This window comes from Rattus norvegicus, chromosome 15, assembly GCF_036323735.1.
Source record: "Rattus norvegicus strain BN/NHsdMcwi chromosome 15, GRCr8, whole genome shotgun sequence".
Taxonomy (NCBI): domain Eukaryota; kingdom Metazoa; phylum Chordata; class Mammalia; order Rodentia; family Muridae; genus Rattus; species Rattus norvegicus.
Window position 1 is genome coordinate 100,032,098 of NC_086033.1, and position 21,801 is coordinate 100,053,898.

A 21,801-nucleotide genomic window follows, 5' to 3' on the forward strand; every position below is an offset into this window, starting at 1 on the left:
CGTTCAGAGGCACACACAAGTATCCATATTAACACAGACACACACGAAAAGACACATTCAAACTCACACAGAAACACACACACACACATTGGGTTAATCATGAAAAATCATTGTGGTGGTTTAAATTTTCAAGTGCTCTTCATAGGCTCAGGTGTTTAAATGTGTAGTGGTACTGTCCGGTGAGGTTATGGAGCCTTTAGGTGGTGTAGCCTTGCCAGAAGAAACGCAACACTAGGCTTTGAGTATTTATAGCCTCACTCCACTTCCGGTTTACTCTGTGCTTTCCGCATTTCGTTAGAGATGTGATCCTTTGGATCCAGGCACCCGACACAATGCCTTTCTCAATATTATGGACTCCTTTACTGAAATCGCGTAGCAAGCTAAACTCCTTCTTTTTGGTCAAGGCATTTTATCTCAACACTAAGAACTGAAAATTCAGTATTCTACAGACGTGTGTGTTTTACCACTAGGTTCCCAGCTAAGCGTGCTGCCGCCTTGGAAGAATATAGAACCTTAAGTTATGCTTCGTGGAAAGAAGTAGACCCCTGGCATGGGCCTGGAGGTTTTACAGGCTAGATCTATTTCCTGTCTGTTATCTGCTTCCTGGTCCACCACAATGTAAACATTGTGCTGTCCTCATAGCCATGAGCTATTCCTACCATTCTACTTCCCCTACCACTGCACCCTCTAAGTAAGGAAACAGAAACACTCCCTGCTTCAAACGGCTTTTCAGTACTTGCTCACAGCAATGAGAAAAGTAACCCATCAGATATACACTAGTTAGAAACTGACAATTTTGTCTACAGGTTTACTAGCTGTGATTCACCTAAGTGTGTTTATTTACTTAGGAAATTAAAAAGACCTATGACTATTTATTTTAGAATAGGTGCTTTAAGGACCATTCATTTACAAATATCAGGAGATTAAATTTTTTTAAAAATCCAAGTTAGTTGACTAGTGACGGGGTCTAGTATTTCATCTAACAATTGTCATCCACTTATAAGCATAGTTTTCAAAGGTAATAGATATCCCCAAGCTGTCATTCTACACTTAATACAACGTGAGGGCTGTCTCCTCTATGGACAGGTGTGCTGAGTATCTCTGTCAACTAAAAACACCCGTGAATCTCCTGAGAGGAGAGACTTAATGAATGATTTTCAGTATCAGAATTACCTGTTAGCATGTCTGGGGGGACACTTCTTGTTGTGCTTTAATTGTTGTACAGAGCTCCAGCCAGCTGGGGACAGCACCATTTCATAGGCAAGGTATCCTGGATAGTACAAATGTGGAGAGGTTGGTGAATACAGCTAAATAATCATGTATTTATTGTCCTATGAATCTGGTTTGCAAATAATATGTTTATCCTTTGAAATTTATATACTTCATTCAAAATATTGATTGTATCCATCTACTACTTCGGTCTTTGTGAGGGTTTTGTTGCTGTAATAAGACAACATGACCAAGGCAACTATAATAAGAGAAAACATTTAATTAGGGCTGCCTTACAGTGTCAAAGTTTCAGTCCATTATTATCATACTGGGAAGCTTTCCAGAAGAGATGGTGCTGGAAGAGCTGAGAGTTCTATATCTTGATCTGAAGGCAGCTAGAAAGAGACTGTCTTCTGCAGGTAACCAAGAGCCTGGGATTCTACATGGGGCAGGAATAAAGCAGACTGAGCAAGCAATGAAGAGCCAACCAGTAAGCAGTAACCCTCTGTCTTAGTCAGGGTTCTCTAGAGTCACAGAACTTATGGGTAGTCTCTGTATAGTAAGAGAATTGGTTGATGACTTACAGTCTGTAGTTCAACTCCCCAACAATGATCTGCAGCAGCTATGAATGGAAGTCCAAGGATCTAGCGGTGGCTCAGTCCCAGGAGGCAGGCAGGCAGGTGAAAAAGAGAGACTCTTCCTTCTTCCAATGTCCTTATGTAAATCTGCAGCAGAAGGTGTCTCCCAGATTAAAGGTGTGCACCACCACGCCTGGATCTGGCACTTGTTTTGTCCCCAGTGACCTTGAACTCAGAGATCTCTTTGCCTTAAGCTCATGGGATTCACAGTCACTTTGCCTCAAGATCTCCATACTAAGATCTAGGTCAGAAACTTGTGTCTCCCAGCCTCAAGATCAGGATCACAGGTGAACCTTCCAATTCTGGATTATCCTTCATTTTAGATATAGTCAAGTTGACAATCAGGAATAGACACTATACTCTTCAGAGCCTTTGCATTAGGTCCTGCCTCCAGGTTCCTGCCCTGCTTGCGTTCATGTCCTGACTTCTTTCAGGGATGGAAATATATGGTAGAAAAGTATAAGTCAATCAATCTTTTCTTCCCCAAGTTGATTATTTGTGTGGTGTTTCATAATAGTAATAGTAAGTAGCCTTAATGTAGACTATCAGTATCTAAAAGTAGGGAGTAGATCTTACCATCTATTTGGTAATGAATTGACAACAATAATAATACCGTAGGTTATTTGAGGTCCCTCTGAAGTCTCCTTGAATGGCAACTGTTAGGACGATATACTACACCTGGCAATGGATTCTTATATAATAAATTTGTCTTCTGGAAGCAGAATTATCCATCCATGTAGAGTACCTTTGTTCAAATTGCTTTTAAATAGATTTTCAAATTAGCTTACAAACTAGTGGATTTCCACGAGACTTCTGCGTGTTTCTTTGATTTTCACTTAACCATTCCATTGCAATATCTCACCTTCCCCATCCCATGGTCTCCTCTTAAACATTTAACCTTGAATAATTGGGACCTCTTGCCTTAGTCTGCTGATATATAGGATTATAGAAAGGTATCATCTTACTAGGATCTCTTTTAGTTTCATGGTAAACAATAGTCCCCTTTTTGCTAGAATTGTGGAAATATCACCACTTTGAAAAGCCGAGTTAATGTTTTGCAAAAAGTCAGCAGGGGTTCTAATGACAAACCAAAATTTATTCCTGTATTGTATAATACTATAATAGCTCTGAGAGATGTGGAGAATTATATATATAAAATTTATCATTGCGTAAAATAAATTACTGTTGAAGTTTCCATATTGAACAATAAGTAAAATTATGTTTCTTGATGGAACTTGGAAATGATGGTGCTTGTATTTTGTATTAATTCCTTTTTGCTGCTCTGATAAAACACCAAAAATGACTTATGGAAGAGTAACTTTGGCTTAGGGTTCTACACGGTGTATAACGGCCCAGAAGGCATGGCTGCAGACAGCCTGGCTAGAAGGCAAGATGCCTCGTCTTCAAATGCAAACAAACAAGAGACAATGGACTGAATGTGGGATGAGGATATACTCCCTCAAAGTCCAGCCTCAGAGATACTCTTCACTGACCAAGGTTCTACCTCCTAAAGGTTCCCTGGACTCCCTAAAGATCAACACCCACTGGGGATCAAGAGTTCAAACACGTGAGGTCTGGGGACATGTATCATTCAATCCAGCAGAGGACATTTCTGTTCCTGGTTCATTTTATTCTGCAGTAATCACCCATCCAGTTCTTTAAGTTTGCCTCACTGCTGATTAGGGATCTTATGATAAACAGCAAACATACATCTGGTCTGCAAAGTACTTAACTAAAGTAATTACAATGATGCTTCATTTAGAAATAGCTTTCTTGTGGAATTCTGGAATGAATTTTCAAGTGTTATCTTACAAAAGTCATTTTGTATGGTTGGTAATTAATAAAACAATAAAACATATTCCAGTATATTTATTAACTATATTACCACCATCACTCGTATACTAGACTTAGTTGTGAAAATTTATATGTTACCTAGAACTATTATTAATTATGGTGAAACTTTTTAAAAAGTACAGACTAAAAAATATTAACAGTTATGTTAATAAAATTATAAAAATATATTTGTGCTGCCTCATTTATATTGGTAACAATATTGACTTAAAACAGTATTACAAATTAAAATACTATTAAATACTAAAAATTCACTATTTAAGCAGTATATAGTGGCTTTTTGTGTTATCAGAGATAAACTTTTTAATGCAACCAGAAAAGAACCTGATTGCTATTATAAGGAGAAAACATTAATTTTACAAAGTAATCATAGAAGTAAAATACATAAATTTATTCTATACTCCAGAGCAGAATGCAGCTACTGATTACTCTAAAAATGTAAACTAAATTGATGGTATAAAAATGTTTTAGGAAAAGGGGTCAGTGTTTTTACCACTTCTCACTTCATTTTCAATTAATTACTAAAGAACATAATGCAAGACATAACCTGAGAGAATGGGAAGAAAAATGTATTGTGGACTGTCTTTGTCAATTCTCTATTGGTAGGAAGCGACACCATGATCAAGGCAGCTAATAGAAGAAAGTGTTTCATGGAGGACTTGTTTACAGAGTCAGAAGCTGAGGCCATGACTGTCATGGCAGAAAGGATGCCAGCAGGCAAGGAGGAATGCTGCTAGCACAGCAGCTAAGAGCCGAGATCCACAAGTTGATGGCAAAGAGAGTAAAGACCCAGTCTGGTATAGACTTTTGAAACCCCAAACCTCATCCCTATATTGACACACCTCCTCTACAAAGGCCACACCGCAGGATCCTTCCCAAACAGTTCCACACACCGCATGATCCTTCCCAAACAGGTCCGTCAACTTTGTACCGAGGTTTCAAATATATGAACGTGTAGAGGTCATTCTCATTCAGACTACCACAGTGACCATACAAGCAACTATGTTTGAGTGTCTGTTGACAGATAACAATTAGTAAATTAGAGATCTAATACCAGTTGTAGGTAGAGTGATTGAAAATGAGTATTAAAGTGTCTAACTTTGGGGCTTGTGAGGAAGCATGGTAGATAGGAGCACTGGCTATGCATTTTCAAAGGCCTAAGTTCAGATGTACAGCACCCACATGAAAAAAAATGGTGCAAGGTTTGTGTGAGGCATTACCTCATGGTGCATTACCCGTTATGGGGGGCAAGGGTGTGGAGGGGCAAACAGGAGGATCACTAGGTACCAGGGGCCAGCAGGCCTATCTGAAAAACAGCCAGTTTCAGGTTCAATGAGAGACTTGTTTCAAGGGAATATGCAAACGAGTGATGCAAGACATTGTCTATCTTCACTTAGTCTCTACATGTATGAAACATGTGTGAGCCCCCACACTCCTACATAAAACACAAATATTCTAATGTATCTGTAGGATATAATAAGAAGTAAAAAAAAATTAATAAACTTCTAAGTGTTTCCAGCTATGTATTTTAATGAATATTAAAAATTCAAAGCAAAGCACTTAAAGAATTAATATAGACTGCATCCATTATACATATATTTTAAAATGGAGGATTAATGAAACATAAAGGAAATAGAGCCTATTGGAAATCAAGACAGAGTAAGCAAAATAGCATGTTAAACTGAAAACACAACCAGATATCTTATCAGATACTAAAATAATTCAGTGATCTCAAAGTGATATTAAATATATATCAAAATAATATATATGTCACACACTAAAATATGATATAGAGAAAATTAGAGGCCTGGAAAAATATACTTTTAGCAGAAAGCATCTCCAAAAGACGGCATGTGTCATTACAATAATAAAATGCAATATGGACTACAGTGCTGAAAAAGACAATAGTGATCAGGTGAGAAAATATTCATTGTAGAGGTGACAATTCTGAGTCTAGGGATTGTCCCCTGCTCTCAAAAGGACCACATACATAGTCATTGTGTGATTTAAACAAAACCTATACCATAACTGATTCCTTAAAGTGATGAAAATTAGTAAAGTCATATTTAGATTGTTAGCCTGGATCCCTGAGGGGATTCAGAAGGAAGAGGGTACCACTGCCTTCTGGCCATGGCTACAGTCATCCTCTTGACATTTTCCACTCTACCTTGTTCACTCCTTATCAAGGTGGAAAACAAAATACCCTGGTTAGTAAGTAGCTTTTCTAAGAAGAGCTCAACACACCCACACAACTTTGTTATGTTTCATTCACTTTTGGGTTTTCCTGCTCTAGTTTAATTTATTTTGTTGTAATAAAACACCCTCACAAAAGGTGATTCAGAAGAGAAAATACTTATTTTAATTTGCAACTCCAGAAAGTTATAAATTAAATCACAGTTTCTCCATAATCCATGACTATGAGGAAGTCATGGTGGCAGGAAACTGACACAGCTATCACCTCACAACCACAAGAAAAAATACATGAAAAAGATGGGTGGAAACCCATGGTCTTCGAACCCAAGGGGGAAAAAAATCAATTGGAAGGATTAGAAGGACATAGTAAACGTAAACATTCAAGGCTAAATGTTTAAGTGGGTACAGTAGAGACCACTTATTAGAGGACCAAAAACAGTCTAGGGAGATGGATCTAATAAGCACACTTTGTGCAGCAGCATAAGGACATTTGTTTATGCAGGTAAAGAGCTAGATATGGCCACAATAACCTGCTTCCCAAATCTTCAAAAAGTGATGCAGACACAGGAGGATCCCTGAGATTTTCTAGCCGATAGCCTAGCTAAAATTTTCACATTTAAGAGAGATATGATCTCAAGGAAGTAAGACAAAAACAAGTAGAAGATATTCCCTTGTCTTAGCACAAGTTACCTCTAACATGCATAGACATTATGCACATTATACATAGATACATTTACCCACATGCACACTACACCTAGGTGTGCACACACGCACACATGTGCACACACACACACACACACACACACACACACACACACACACACACGTACACAATAGACGGTGATAGTTTTCTTCCATAGACCATGGAAGAGAGTTCCACAAACTCCAACCACATTTGTGATGCTCTTATCCCCAGAATCTATAGAAAAACCAATGGCAAACTGAAAGGTGACTCAATATTGTACAGGATACACCTAGCATATAAACAATTCTCTTGTCAGGTCACTAAGAAAGGGGTTCTGGTCAAGTTACTTTAATAGAAAGAGGATCTTATTGGAAATCCATAGCAACTTTATTCTGAAAAATTGTGTCAATTTTTTCCCATAACGGATTTTTTAATAGTATATCATGACTTCTTAGCTCATATCTAATTCTCATTTTTATTTTACATTTGCAGTTGAGTCGATATAATCTTGGCCTTTATAGTGAAAGGAATAGGCTTGAGGAAACATCTTTGTAGTTTTAAATTTTTTTGCCTCAGGTTATATTTCTCAATTTATAAATTCACAAAATTGTTACTATGTCAATACAAAAAATGGTGAGGGGATTCCTACTCTCATAGTAACATAGTGATACTTGATTGAGCTAAGAGAGCCTTAAAGATACTGCTAGCATATATATAAAATCCACTAAAATTCACTTACCTGGACAAATAGTTATTTTTGAATAGTTTTTAATAAATAACTATGTCTGATATTTTAACATATTTCATATGATATAATTTAGGCACATAATTGCTAATAATTTCCACTAACATATACATTTTCTGAACAATTTTATAAAGACCAGCTTTATAAAAGTGGAATTAAAGTGAGAGATAAGACCCTTTTAGTGAGTGCTCCATAACCTCAATAATGGTGTCAGGCCTTGGGACCTTCCCTTGAGCTGGATCCCACTTTGGGCCTGTCACTGGACCTCCTTCTCCTCAGGCTGTTCTCCATTTTTTGTCCCTGCTTTTCTTTCAGACAGGAAGAAATATAGGTTAGAGTTTTGACTGTGGAATAGCAACCCCAACCCTCACCTGATGCCCTGTCTTTCTGCGGGAGGTGGCCTCTTCCCACTATAGGACATTTCATCTAGAATCCACCACTTTGAGTCCTGAGGATCTCTCACTTCCCAGGTCTCTGGTACATTCTGGAGGGTCCCCCTAACTTCCTACTTCATGAGGTCACCTGTTGTCATTCTTTCTGCTGGTTCTCAGAACTTCATTCTTTTTCCCCCACTCAATACCACATCATGTTCCCTTTCCCTGCACCACATCCCCCGTCCCAGATCCCTCCCTCCCTCTGCCTTATGGTTGCCTTCTTCTCCCTCCCAAGTAGGAATGAGGTGTCCTCACTTGGGCCCTTCACCTTGTTGAACTTTTCGAATTCTGTGGACTGTACCTTTAGTATTCTTTCTTTTTTTTTTTTTTTTTTTTTTTTTGCTAATATTCACTTATCAGTGACCACATACTGTGCATGTCCTTTTGGGTCTGAGTTACCTCACTCAGGATGATATTTTCTAGTTCCATCCAATTGTCTGCAAAACTCAGGATGTCCTCCTCCTTAAGAGCTGTGTAGTATTTCATTGTGTAAATGAACCACATTTTCTGTATCCATTCTTCTGACGTGGGACACCTGGGTTGTTTCCAGCTACTGGCTATCACAAATAAGGCTACTATGATCATACTGGAACATGTGCACCTATGATATGGTAGGGCATCTTTTGGTTATATTCCCAAGAGTGGTATTTCTGGGTCTTTAGGTAGATCTATTTCCAATTTTCTGAGGAACCTCCAAATTGATTTCCAGAGTGATTGTACCAGTTTGAAATTCCACTGGCAATGGAGAAGTGTTTCTCTCTCTGCACATCCTCTCCAAAATGTGTTGTCACCTGAGGTTTTGATCTTAGCCATTCTGACAGGTATAAGGTGGAATCTCAGGGTCATACTGACTTGCATTTCTCTGATCACTAAGGACTTTGAACATTTCTTTAGGTGCTTCTCAGCTATTCAAGATTCCTCTGCTGTGAATTCTCAATTTGGTCCTATACCCCATTTTTTGATTGGGTTGTTTGATTTTTGGTGTTTAGCTTCTTGAGTTCTTATATATTTTGGATATAAGCCCTGTATCTAATGTGGGGTTATTGAAGTTTTTTTCTTAATCTGTATGTGGCTGATGTATCTTATATTACTATGTCCTTTGTCTTACAGAAGCTTTCCAGTTTCATGAGGTCCCATTTTTTAATTCTTGATCTTAGGTTATGAGTCATTGGAGTTCTGTTTATGAAATTTCTCTCTGTGCCAATGAGTTTAAAGCTCTTTCGCAATTTCCCTTCTAATAGATTGAGTGTATCTGGTTTTACATTGAGGTCCTTGACCCACTTGGACTTGAGCTCTGTGCTAGGTGACAAATATGGGTCTATTTTCAATTTCTACATACAAAGAGCCAACACCATTTATTGAAGATGCTTTCCTTTTTCCACTGTGTATTTTTGGCTTCTCTGTCAAAGTGAGAAGTGTATGTAAGTGTGTGGTTTTATTTCTGGGTCTTCAATTATATTCCATTGATCAGCCTGTCTATCTCTGTACCAATACCATGCAGCTTTTATCACTATTGCTCTGTAGTAGAGTTTGAGGTCAGGGATAGTGATTCTCCCAGCCATTCTTTCCCTTTTAAAAACTGTTTTCACTATTCTGGTGTTTATGCCTTTCCAGGTGAATTTGAGAATTTATTTTTCTATGTCGTCGAAGAATTGTGTTGGGATTTTGATGAGAATGCATTGACTCTATAGATTGACTTTGGTAAAATGGCCATTTTTACTATGCTAATTCTGCCAATCCTTGAGCATGGGAGATCTCTACATTTTCTGAGATCTTCTTGGATTTTTTTTTCTTGAGAGACTTGAAGTTATTGTCTTACAGATCTTTCACTTGTTTGCTTGGAGTTACCCAAAGATATTTTATATTATATGTGGCTATTGTTAAGGTAGTTGTTTCCCTAATTTCTTTGTCAGCCTGTTTATCATTTGTATAAAGGGAGGATACTGATTTATTTGAGTTAATTTTGTATCTGGCCACTTTGCTGAAGTTGTTTATCAGCTGGAGAAGTTCTCTGGTAGAATCATATCATCTGCAAAGAGTGATACCTTTATTTCTTCTTTGCCAATTTGTATCCCCTTGATCTCTTTTTGTTGTCTTATTGTTCTAGCTAGCACTTTCAGTACTATATTGAGTAGATATGGGGAGAGTGGACATCCTTGTTTTGTCCCCAATTTTAGTGGGATTGCTTCAAGTATCTCTCCCTTTAATTTGATATTGGTTGTTGGTTTGCAGTAAATTGCTTTTATTATGTTTAGATATGGGCCTTGAATTCCTTATCTCTTCAATACTTTTAACATGAAGGGATGTATTTTTGTCAGATGCTTTTTCTGCATCTAAGAAAATGATCATGTGTTTTTTTCTTTGGGTTTATTTATATAGTAGATTATGTTAATGGATTTTCGTATATTGAACCAACCTTGCATCTCCGGGATGAAGCCTACTAGATCATGGTGAATAAGGGTTTCGATGTGCTCTTGAATTCAGTTTGCAAGTATTTTACTGAGTATTTTTGCATCGATATTCATAAGCGTTCCCTTTTCTTGGTTTGGTCCTTGTGTGATTTAGGTATAAGAGTAGTTGTTGCTTCATAGAATGAATTAGGTAATGTTTCTTCTGTTTCTATTTTATGGAATAGTTTGAGGAATGTTGTTATTAGTTCTTCTTTGAAGGTAAAATTCTGCACTAAATCCATCTGGCCCTGTGCTTTTTTTTGGTTGGGAGATTTTTAATGACTCCTTCTATCTCCTTAGGGGATATGGGCCTGTTTAGATAGTTTAACTGCTCTTGATTTAACTTTGGTGTGTGATATCTGTCTAGAAAACCATCCATTTCATCTAGATTTTCCAACTTCATTGAATAAAGACTTTTGTGGTAGGATCTGATGATTTTTTTAATTTCCTCCATTTCTGTTATTATGTCTCCCTTTTCATTTCTGATTTTGTTAAGTTAAGTACTGCCTCTGGGAACTTTAGTTAGTTTTGCTAGGGTTTTATCTATCTTGCTGATTCTCTCAAAAAGCCAGCTTTGGGTTTTCTTGATTCTTTGTATTGTTTTCTTTGTTTCTATTTGGTCAGTTGCAGTCCTAAGTTTGACTTTTTCCTGCCTTCTACTCCTCTTGGGTGAGTTTGCTTTTTATTGTTCCAGAGCTCTCAGGTGTGCTGTTATGTTGCTAGTGTAGGATCTGTCCAATTTCTTTACCAGTGCACTTAGCGCTATGAATTTTCCTCTTAGCACTGCTTTCATTGTGTCTCATATGTTTGGGTATGTCTTGACAAATTTTTCATTAAAATCCAGGAAGTCTTTAATTTCTTTTTTTACTTCTTCCCTGGCCAGGTTATCATTGAGTAGAGAGTTGTTCAGTTTCCACGTGTATATGTGGGCTTTCTCCTCTTTTTGCTGTTATTGAAGACCCGCGTTAGTCCATGGTGATCTGATAGGATGCATGGGATTATTTCAATCTTCTTGTATCTATTAAGGCCTGTTTTGTGACAAATTTCATGGACACATTTGGAGAAGGTATCATGAGGTGTTGAGAAGAAGGCATATTCTTTTGTTTTAGGATGAAATATTCTATAGATGTCTGTTAAATCCATTTGGCTCATAACTTCTGTTAGCTTCACTGTGTCTCTGTTTAGTTTCTGTTTCCATGATCTGTCCATTGATGATAGTTGGGTGTTGAAGTCTCTTACTATTATTGTGTAAGATTCAATGTGTGTTTTGAACTTTAGTAAAGTTTCTTCTATGAATGTGGATATCCTTGTATTTGGGGCATAGACGTTCAGAATTGAGACTTTCTCTCAGCAGATTTTCCCCTTGATGAATATGGAGTGTCCTTACTAAACTCACTTAATAACTTTTGGTTGAAAGAATATTTTATTGGATATTAGAATGTCAGCTCCAGCTTGTTTCTTGGGACCATTTGTTTAGAAGACCTTTTTCCATCCTTTTACTCCGAGACAATGTCTGTTTTTGTTATTGAGGTGTGGGTTTTATATGCAGCAAAATGCTGGATCCTGTTTGCAGAGCCAGTCTGTTAGCTTATGTACTTTTGTAGGTGATTTGAGTCCATTAATATTGAGAGATATTAAAGACAGATGACTCTTGGTTCCTGATATATTTGTTTTTGTAGGTGGCTTTATGTGCTATGATTCTCTCCTTTTTGGCCTTGTTGAGAGAAGCTTAATGTCTTGTCTTTTCTTTGGTGTAGCTATTTTCCTTGTGTTGAAATTTTCCTTCTAGGATCCTCTGTAGGGCTAGAATTTTTTTTCTGGAATATTTTGGTTTCTCCATTAATGTTGATTGAGAGTTTTGCTGGATATAATAGCCTGGGCTGGCATTTTTGTGTTCTCTTAGGGTCTGCATGACCTCCAACCACGCCCTTCTGGCTTTCATAGTCTTTGTTGAGAAGTCTGGTGAAATTCTGATAGGTCTACCTTTGTATGTTGCTTTACTTTTGTCCTGTGCAGCTTTTAATATTCTTTCTTTGTTCTGCATGTTTAGTGTGTTGATTATTATGTGACGAGAGGATTTTTTTCTAGTACCATTTGTTTGGCATTTTATAGGTTTCTTGTACCTTTATGGCCATCCCTTTCTTAGGCTGGGAAAATTTTCTTCTATGCTTTTGTTGAAAATGTTTTCATGTCCTTTGAGCTGGGAGTCTTTGTTCTCCTCTATTTAAGTTGTTGTTAGATTTCATCGTTTCATTGTGTCCGGAATTTCCTGGATGTTTTGGGTCAGGAGTTTTGGTTTTGAATTTTCTTTGACAGCTGAGTCAATCTCTTCTAAGGTATCTTCTACACCTGAGATTCTCTCTTCTATCTCTTAAATTCTCTTGGTGATACATCTTTAATTCTTGACCTCTTTCCTAGGTTTTTAATTTCCAGATTTGCCTCCATTTGTGTACTCTTTATTGTTTCTTCTTTGACTTTTAGGTGTTGGACCACTTTATACAATTCCTTCACCTGTTTAATTGTGTTTTCCTGTATTTCTTTAAGGAATTTATTTGTTTCCTCTTTAAGGGCTTCTACCTGTCCACCTGTGTTTTCCTGTATTTCTTTCAGTGAGTTATTTATATCCTCCTTAATGGACTCTTCTGTCTTCATGAGATAGGATTTTATGTCAGCTTCCTGATTTTTAGGTGTGTTGGTGTATTCAGGGCTTGTGGTGGTGGGAGAACTGGGATCTGATCATGCCCATGTATATTGGCTTCTGTTGCTTATGGTCTTGTGCTTGGTTATCCCTGGTGTTTGCTGGACTGTGTGACTCTGTCTGGAGTTTGCCTCTTTTGTCACTGGGTTGCTACAGGTCTCCTGGTAGACCTGTGGCCCTGGCTATAGCAGACCTCCTGTGGGGTGGTCCAATTGTAGGGTATTCAGAGAAGCAAAGAAGCTGTTGATTTGTTGCCCTGGGTGCAGTAGATTTCCTGGGAAGGCTTCAGACTGTTAGGTCTACAGAGGAGTTATTGAATTGTTGTCCTGTGTGAAGCTGTTCTCCTGGTGGCATATAGACTGTGGTTTATGCTTCCCTGTTTGCAGCTGAACTCCAGAGAGGCTTTCAGTCTTCTGTATCAGTCGCCCTACATGCCAAAGAGCCCCGGGGAAGTCTTCAGCCTGTGGTGTCTGTGTTGCCCAGTTGCCCTGTGTACAGAGGTGCTCCTGGAATGCCTTCAAGCTGTGATGTCCTGGGTGCAGAGGATCTAGTGTGATGTTCTGGGTGCAGAGGATCTAGTGTGATGTTCTGGGTGCAGTGGATCTAGTGTGATGTCCTGGGTGCAGTGGATCTCCTAGGATGTCTCTAGCTGTGGTTTCAAATGCACTAGGTGCAGTGGATCTCCAAGGTGTCTCAGGCTGTGGTATCAACAGTTTTACTGATATACCTCAGGATGTGGTGTCTTCTGGGAAGCAGACTAGCTAGCAGTCTGTCCCAGCAGAACAGACAGGACGGAAGGGGAGTGGTGTTCGGACAGCAGGGGCTTTAGGGGATGGTGGGCCCCTGAGTCCACTGGGCTCCCAGTGGCAGCTTGGAACTTCAGGAGTGTTCTTACCATATGCTCTGAGTACAGCACATCCATTGGTATGCCTCAGGCTATAACCTCTTCTGGGAGCAGACAACCTAGCACTCTGTCCTGGCGGAAAAGACAGGGTGAAAGGGGCTGTGGTCATACTTTCAACATTAATCTTCCTGTCCTTTTCAGAATTTTGAAAAAGGTTCCTAATGTAAACATTTTGTTTTTGTCTTTTCTATTCACGCCACTGTAATATCATGATCATTGAATACTATGTACTGACACTCTAGTACCGTCTCTGAGACCTCATGTCTAGATTTTGGAATAAGTAAACAAATTGACAACTCAAGATGATGCAATTTACCTTTTTTAAAATAACATCATTAGGCACAGTCTTCATGACTTAGTAAAAGTTAAAGAAATTTCATAGTATATAAATAGATGAAAAAGGGGGTTAATACAGAAAAATCTCATTCCTCCTTACCTCAGTGAAATTGCCAATGTATTCATGATCTACCTGCCACATGTCCTCTACATTGAAATACTTCATGTTGTTTGACTAAGAGGTAATTAGCACATAATCAACCATTCCAAACATCAATGAGTAAGAGAACAAAACCGAATCTGTTTTCAACATAAATGTTGATGTTAGTGTCTTATAAAGTGCAGAGTCTGTGTTATAGAAGATTTGAACACACCCCAGCTTCATAGTTTAGAAATTCAAGTCCACCTTCACTGCTGCTCGATCCTCTAATTCTTCAACACAAAATTGTATGCCTTGCATACTCTATGGGAATTACTCCATGGGAGCCAATGTATATGAACTTCCATAGCAAATATATTGCAGCTATTTCTAGGTAAGTTGACACACTGCACCATCTCCTTAACACTGACTTCCCTGAACACAGTTCATCATTTATATGTCCTTCATAGCACCACCTGTCACAAAAGCACTCAAATTTCAAGGTTCTATTTAACTTTCCAATAGCACAACCTTTGTTATTCCACTTAGATTAAAAACTACTAGCAGAAAAAAAAAATATGGTTTCTCAGTTCATTGGCATATTGCTATTATGTACTAAAAAGGTTATTCAAATTTTACTTTGTTTTTATTTAATATATTAGTGTAATGTATTCTAAAACTATTTTTTCTTTTCTGTCTTTGACTAGCTTTGGCATAATTTCCAAACTTAATTAAATTTTTTCAAGAAAACAATAATAGTATTGTTTGCTTTTTTCAGCAAAATAAGTGACTTACAAACAGTAGGGCCAGGTTGTGACTGGATTGATTCATAACTGCAGCTGAACTTAGCATGTTCATATATTATTTTGAGGACATAAACCTTAAAATTATTAAATTAGTTAATGGTATACCTACCTCGGATATTAAAACACAGCTTTGGGTTTAAATCAGTGCACACCTTGTCTGACTTGAGGCATCAAGTCAAACACCATTCTGCTCACATGATAGTTGATGGTGGAATGGCATATGGGATGTCATTACCAGACAGGCATGAGAAATGGTAAGGTTGAGTGAGTTCAAGCCATGGGAATCTCAGAATTGAGAACAGGAGTGGAGCTATTCCCTGCCTACCTCTACCTGCTCCGGAACACGTAATTATGACACCCTAATGAGAAGACCATGAACACTGGGTCAAGTAGCAAAGATACCTGGAGTTCTGTGGGACAAGTGAAACCATGCCACCAGACAGAAACTGGTAAGGTAAAAGCAAATAAAAATCTCTCGTAAATCTTATAATTGAGAATGGTAGGTGTTAGAACCAGCTCTGGGAACACATTTCCATGACACCCTATGAAGAGGAGCATGACAACCAGTCATATCACATAAAAACCTAGATTTCTCCATGCTAATGAGGTATCTAGAGAGTACCCGAGTATTTAGCCAATGAGCTTCCTTTCCCGGGCTTATTTTTTTTCCTGTAAAAGGAATTTATTCTCTGATTCACCTGACTAAGACATATAGGCATTCTCATTCACCACGAATAAAATAGTTTGGACAAACTCCTTCATCAAGAATTGCTATGGGGAGAGGACTTAGTCCTAAAGAACCTTGCCTAGATTTCCTGAAGAAGGCATCTGTTCCAACTCCTCCATACATTTGGCACTCACTTAAAGGCAAACCAGATTCTACCTCAGTCCTCAGCTCAGTGTGTGCTTGCAGACTCTGTTCTCAACTCCACTGGTCCCCAGCAACATCAGAGTACACAAGAGTTTGAGAACTCTGTCTGAGGATCTGTCCGAGATCTTGCTATTTCTTACATGGACTAGGACCCTTAACCTAGAAAGCATTCTGCCTTCCCTGAGTGGCATGTTGTCATCCCAGCACCCCAGTGGTGAGGCTGAATTGCAAACTGACTGAATTCTCCATGCTAATGAGATATCTCGATAGCATCCTAGAGTTCATCCAATAAGCTTCCTTTCCTGGACATTCCTACCCATAAAAGGTATTTAATCTCTGGTTCATCCCAATAAAATGTATACATTCACATCTGTCATCAAACAAAGCAGAATGAACACTCAAGGATCATCTCTTCATCAAGTCTCTCTCTCTCTCTCTCTCTCTCTCTCTCTCTCTCTCTCTCTCTCTGCGTGTGTGTGTGTATGTGTGTGTGTGTGTGTGTGTGTGTGTGTGTGTGTGTGTGTGTGTGTGTGTGGTGGGAGTTCCTGTAAAAATTCCTGCCCAAATCACCCAGAGAGAAGGCATCTTCTAAACTACTAGAGTCCTCTCAGCTTCTTGTTAAGCTCTCACTCAGCAAGAGGTTTAAAACCATGACGAAAATATTCACATTTGACTCCCTTCCCCATAAAAAAATGAATTGCTAGTTTATTCATCTTGCCTAATGACACAGAAGGGCAAAACAAGTACCCAAACAATGCATAATAATGCTTGAACTCGGGCTGAAAAATCAATACATCAGATCTGATGAGCTTGCTTGGTCTTAATGCTCTCATCCCTGAATGCAGTAGGGCTTACCTTCTGAATTATATATGTGTATTGACCTAATTACATAAATATTGAATTTTCCTTATATGCAAACTTTTTCTCAGTCTCAGTGTAATTATGATGTCAATATTTGTGGCTGCTATAACACTGAGTTGAATCCTGTTCATTGTGATGGATAGCAGTATATCGTGAGATAACTCAGAGTCGCATGGCCTTAGAACATTGGCGACACTGGATAATGAGGAATAAACCAGCAATTCCCTGGGTACCTCACACTAACACCACCCGAAGAAAACAATTGGTTCATTGTAAATCATTATGGACCGTTCCCTACACAGCCTGTCAGAGTCCATAACACAGAGGAATAGCAATTCAAAAGTAAGTTGAGGAGCTGGAGAGATGGCTCAGGAGTTACAAGCACTGACTTTTCTTCCATGGGTCCTGAGTTCAATTCCCAGCAACCACATGATGGCTCACAACCATCTGTAATGAGATCTGATGGCCTTTTCTTGCATGCATGAATACAGCATACTCATATACATAAAAGTAAATGGATTAATTCATGTGCCTTTCTTTTTATACTTAAATCAAGTGCTTCATCTCTATCCTTCATTGACAATGTTCCTGCTGACAAGTTTTCTAATATATTCACAGATATCTATATTGCTTTCTTCATGCCTCTATGTGTACATAATGACTACACAATTTATAGCTTTGTGGATATTATTTTAATAGTGTCCTATGCACAGTTTCATATGTGAAATCTAAGCAGTCACACTCATAGAGTACAGAATGCTGCTTTCCAGGGCTTTCTAGGGCTTCTAGGCTTCTGGCTGCAGAAGAGATGGTTGTCAAACAGGACTATGTCTCAGAAAGGAAATATTAAATTCAGGCAGAAGACAAGCGTTTCAAACATAATACACATGATTAAGTATAGCTCATAATACCTGTACTATACATTTCAAAATTGTTAAGAAAGTAAATTTTAAAGCCTCAGTTGTGTTTATTTCACATTGTATTATATCATAACACATCTTACTGAATACATGTATTTAATAATAAAATTTATTGAACAATAAAAATAAGTATGCAAGCTTACTTTGTTCTGAAATGAGGTAATATCCAGAAGTTCAACTTTAAACAGACTTATTTAATTATTTCCTCTTATGTAGTTGAATTCTCACGAGAAAAACTTGTTGTCAGTCTATAGTTGCCACTATGGAAAAAAGCAGTAGTGGAGTATCTCAGGATATTTTATTTCATTCAATTTATTTGCTCTTTACCAATCAATGACATCACAGAAATAGTCTCAATGCAATTTTGTTAAAAAAAAAAAGATTGTACTTTGCTCTTAGAGGGTGCCTGCTTTATAAAATACCACGTCTACAATATGCTTAGGGCAGAACTGATTGTGAAGCACAGGGCTTGGAGTCTGCGTGAAAACAGAGAAGCCAATAACCTGCTTCTCAGGTTTAAGAACTATTCGAGGGTTCCACGCCCCGCATCACCCTGTGCTTTCTTATTGGTCCTCCAGGGATGCCAGACAGCATGAACTTCAGTGACGTCAAACAAGTTCATGGAGCAGACCGTGGAAGTACTCTGGATACAACTGGTGCGGGATGCGGGTCAGGAACTGAGTCTATGACGCTCCTGCTGATGGGGACGCTGATGTTTCTTCCCTGGCTTTGGTAATGGAGCTCTTCTTCAAGACATACCCTACTGCAGACTTGACTTATCCCCTATCTCTTTATGCCTGGAAAAGAAGAACTCTTAAAATACCGATGGAAATTACAGGAAAGTATGCGATAGTAACTTCTTAGAAGCCAATGGAATGTCCACAGCATTCCTATCAATCAAGACTCTGATAGTCTGTTTCAAACTCTGTCTTCTTGGCATCTAACTTAAAACTTCTTAAATTCTAACACTCAATCTAAACTGTGAAAACTCAGAAGTGACTTTTAATAAGAAGGCTTCGGTGTATCTGTAATTCTGCTCTGCTCAATCAAACCCTTTCCTTTCAGTGTTGTGAATGCTGGCATTTGAGGGTGTGTTTGCCAAGCACGGGATACGATAAGTAGTATTTCTTAAAGTACTGGGAATAAAAATAACATTAAGTCAAAGCACACAAAGGCAAGTATTATGCATGCATTCTGGGAGATTCTTTCATTTTTGCGAGTTAAATCAAGAAGTTGCTACAAGTCTGTGAGCTATACAGTAGATTAGCAGGGCGATTTCACATAAATTCACTGAAGGAGCTTGGTAATGTGTTCTCCCACGAAACCTCCTCTACTGAGCTTAGTGACTTAGAGATGCCCCTGTGATGTCCCTTTAACATTTGAAATGCACTGTCGTATCATGGCTCTGTTCCTCTTTTGTCTTTTCCTAAAACATCTAGCTATGTCAGAAAAGCACACTTATCTACTCCAATAAAGGTGTTGATTATCTGATGAAAAATGTTAAAGAATATTTTGGTCATTTTATTCTCCTAACGAAAGTTTACTCCTACTTCATTGGCTTTTTCAAAACGTCATTCGCTACCTTTTAAAGAAAGCGTCCTACAGAGCAAGCAGTTTGCTGTCTGTGGGTAAGGTGTGGGTAAGGTCATCTGCCTGTGAGTAATAAGATAGAACAGGCAGTGTGCAGTGTTTTAGTTTTCCTCCTATGTTCTCAGCAGGAAGGTCCTAATCCACCATCCCTAACTTCTCTGTTACCTCAGCAGACACTGATAGGACACCTCTAAAGCTGCACTTAAGGAGGAAGAGAATGGTCAGCTTTCATTAAGAAGTATCACATCCATCTGTGGCCAGGAAATATAATGAGTACAAAGCAAAGGGAGAGGGAAAGGAAATGCCGAGCTTCTTAAGCAAATAATCCGAAAGGATTCAAAATGACCTCTGACAAAGGGTCACAAAGGACTCAAACAGCCACCAAGACAGAAGGAGAATTAATTTCCCCTAATCAGGAAAAAAAAAATCCATGATAAACCTTGGCTGAGGTTCTTAATCCAGTGACTGGAGAGTTGTCAGTTTAAATCACAGCATTTCTTAACTGTTCAAGTAGGCTCTAGTGTCTATTCAACATGTTTTAAAACTGAAAACAGCATTTCCCTGCCGATTCTCTGTATGGTTTTCTCAGGCTACTGTTCCAAGCAGAAATGATTAGTTCTTGACTGTTCGTCTGCATTCAACTACCACACTCCACAAATTACAAAGTTAAACCTATTTTTTCTATGATTTTTGTCTGTAATTTCATCCCTTTACTCAGATCACTGTCCCAGGAAAAATAGAATATTAAGTCACTCATGCACTCTTGATGCTGTTGAAGTTAGTCTTCTGTAGAAAAGTGTCTGGGTCCCCAAATTAAGGGAAACTAATTTTGAAAACCAACAAACACAGGTCGGGAGTTTTAGATGTACATTGACAAAATTCCCTGGTTGAAGGTAATTTTGGGCCTTACGGGAGATGGGTGAGAGCAGAGAAGTAACACAATCGATAGAATCAATGGGATTATTTTATAGATGACATTTTATGTTCTCGAGTGTCTGATGTCTACCTCCAGCTATCCACTTTGGAGACTACACATGTCATGACACTGCTGTGAGAGCTCAGATCCCTAGGATCTTTTCAGAATTTCTTTCAGAGCCTCGGGCATCATTTTTAGTATTCTTGGTGAGGATATCCACCCTTTAATATCCCACTTGGTGACATTTTTACTTATATAGCATTTCATGGTGTACAAAGTTCTTTCACATAAAAGAAAGCGTCTCATATAACCTCCCTTACTCTCAAAGATGACTGGATTTTTAGACAAATAAAAACAACAACACTGACTTTTTCTTTATACAGTTGCAAATTTCATCTGAGCATTTTCTATAAATGATATATAAAAGGGTTTAAGCAATGATATAAGTATACATCTCATTTCCATGAAGACTTAAAAAATATCAAAATATCGCATTTTGTACTCTTGTTTTATATTGGATAATTTTTACAAAGCCATGATTTAATCTGAGCCATGAGTAATTTTTTATACACATTGAAGTAATCACAGAATTCAGTGTAGGGTTGGGAAGTGTATCTCAGTATAATATACATGAGGCTCTGAATTCATTTCCTGACACCAGAAATTCCATACACACACACACACACACACACACACACACACACACACACACACACACGGGCAGGGGGAGAGACTAAGAAAGAGAGGGCAACTAAGAAAAAGAGAGAAAAAAGAAAATGTAAAAGCCAATAACAAGAACCCTTAGACTTTAGCTGAGTGTTTCACATCTCAGGAGGAGTTGGTTAAGAATCCTAGATAACAGGGGTTGGGCATTTAGCTCAGTGGTAGAGCGCTTGCCTAGCAAGCACAAGGCCCTGGGTTTGGTCCTCAGCTCAAAAAAAGGAATCATAGATAACAATTACTTGCCCATTATTCTGCATAGGCATAGTGATAAGTGAGCTCATTGAATTTATGCGCATTCTCTTTTGATCATCCAATAACATCATCTGAATATTACTAATGAGAGGAAAAAGGTTTAGGGACAGTATGAAATTTGTCTGATGTCATGCAACTAATGATTGTATAATTAGATTGGTAAGTGTGATGCTTTTGTAAAAGCTATTCCTAGCTCAGAAGCAATATTGTCCCATAGCAAGAGAAAAGAAACACAGGTATTTAACATCAAAAACTCTCCAAAATTATTTAAGTCTCTAAACAAGTGAAACAAGTGTTTTTAAATCAAAGTGCGATTGACTCCTTGATTCATCACTGTCAAACTTCATGTTCATCTAGAAGCATATTGAAAAGTGTACGTGTGTGTGTCCATTTTGTTCAAAAAGTTTTTTTATCTCTCACATGCAGAAATCATGTTCAAATTCTTTACACACTCTCCCCAAAAATCTGCTACAATGTAAAAGAGAAAACATCGCATTTGTAACTCTCATGGAATCATGAAGTCACTTTGTTGTTTCCTGTGAGGAGAATAACTTCTTCACAAGAAGAAGAAATTTAAAAACTTAAAAAAAGAGAGGCCAAGGGAAGAGTGAAGGAATTGGGAGAGGAAGAGCTGAGGGAA

The 21,801-nt window shown here is 38.2% G+C and overlaps 1 protein-coding gene across 4 annotated transcripts in view; it reads left to right on the forward strand.

Moving 5' to 3' along the window:
* The window catches only part of Gpc5 (glypican 5), a 1,436,787-nt gene extending 1,417,599 nt beyond the window's left edge, over positions 1–19,188 (forward strand). For 3 of the 4 annotated variants that reach the window (XM_039093413.2, XM_039093414.2, XM_063274345.1), the window contains one exon: positions 18,259–19,178. In XM_039093413.2, coding sequence (XP_038949341.1) covers positions 18,259–18,416 — 158 coding nt within the window. In that variant the 3' untranslated portion in view covers positions 18,417–19,178. Of the gene's footprint in view, positions 1–18,258 lie in introns of all 4 variants that reach the window. The other variant, NM_001107285.2, reaches the window with a different exon arrangement.
* Positions 19,189–21,801: the final 2,613 nt, after the last annotated feature.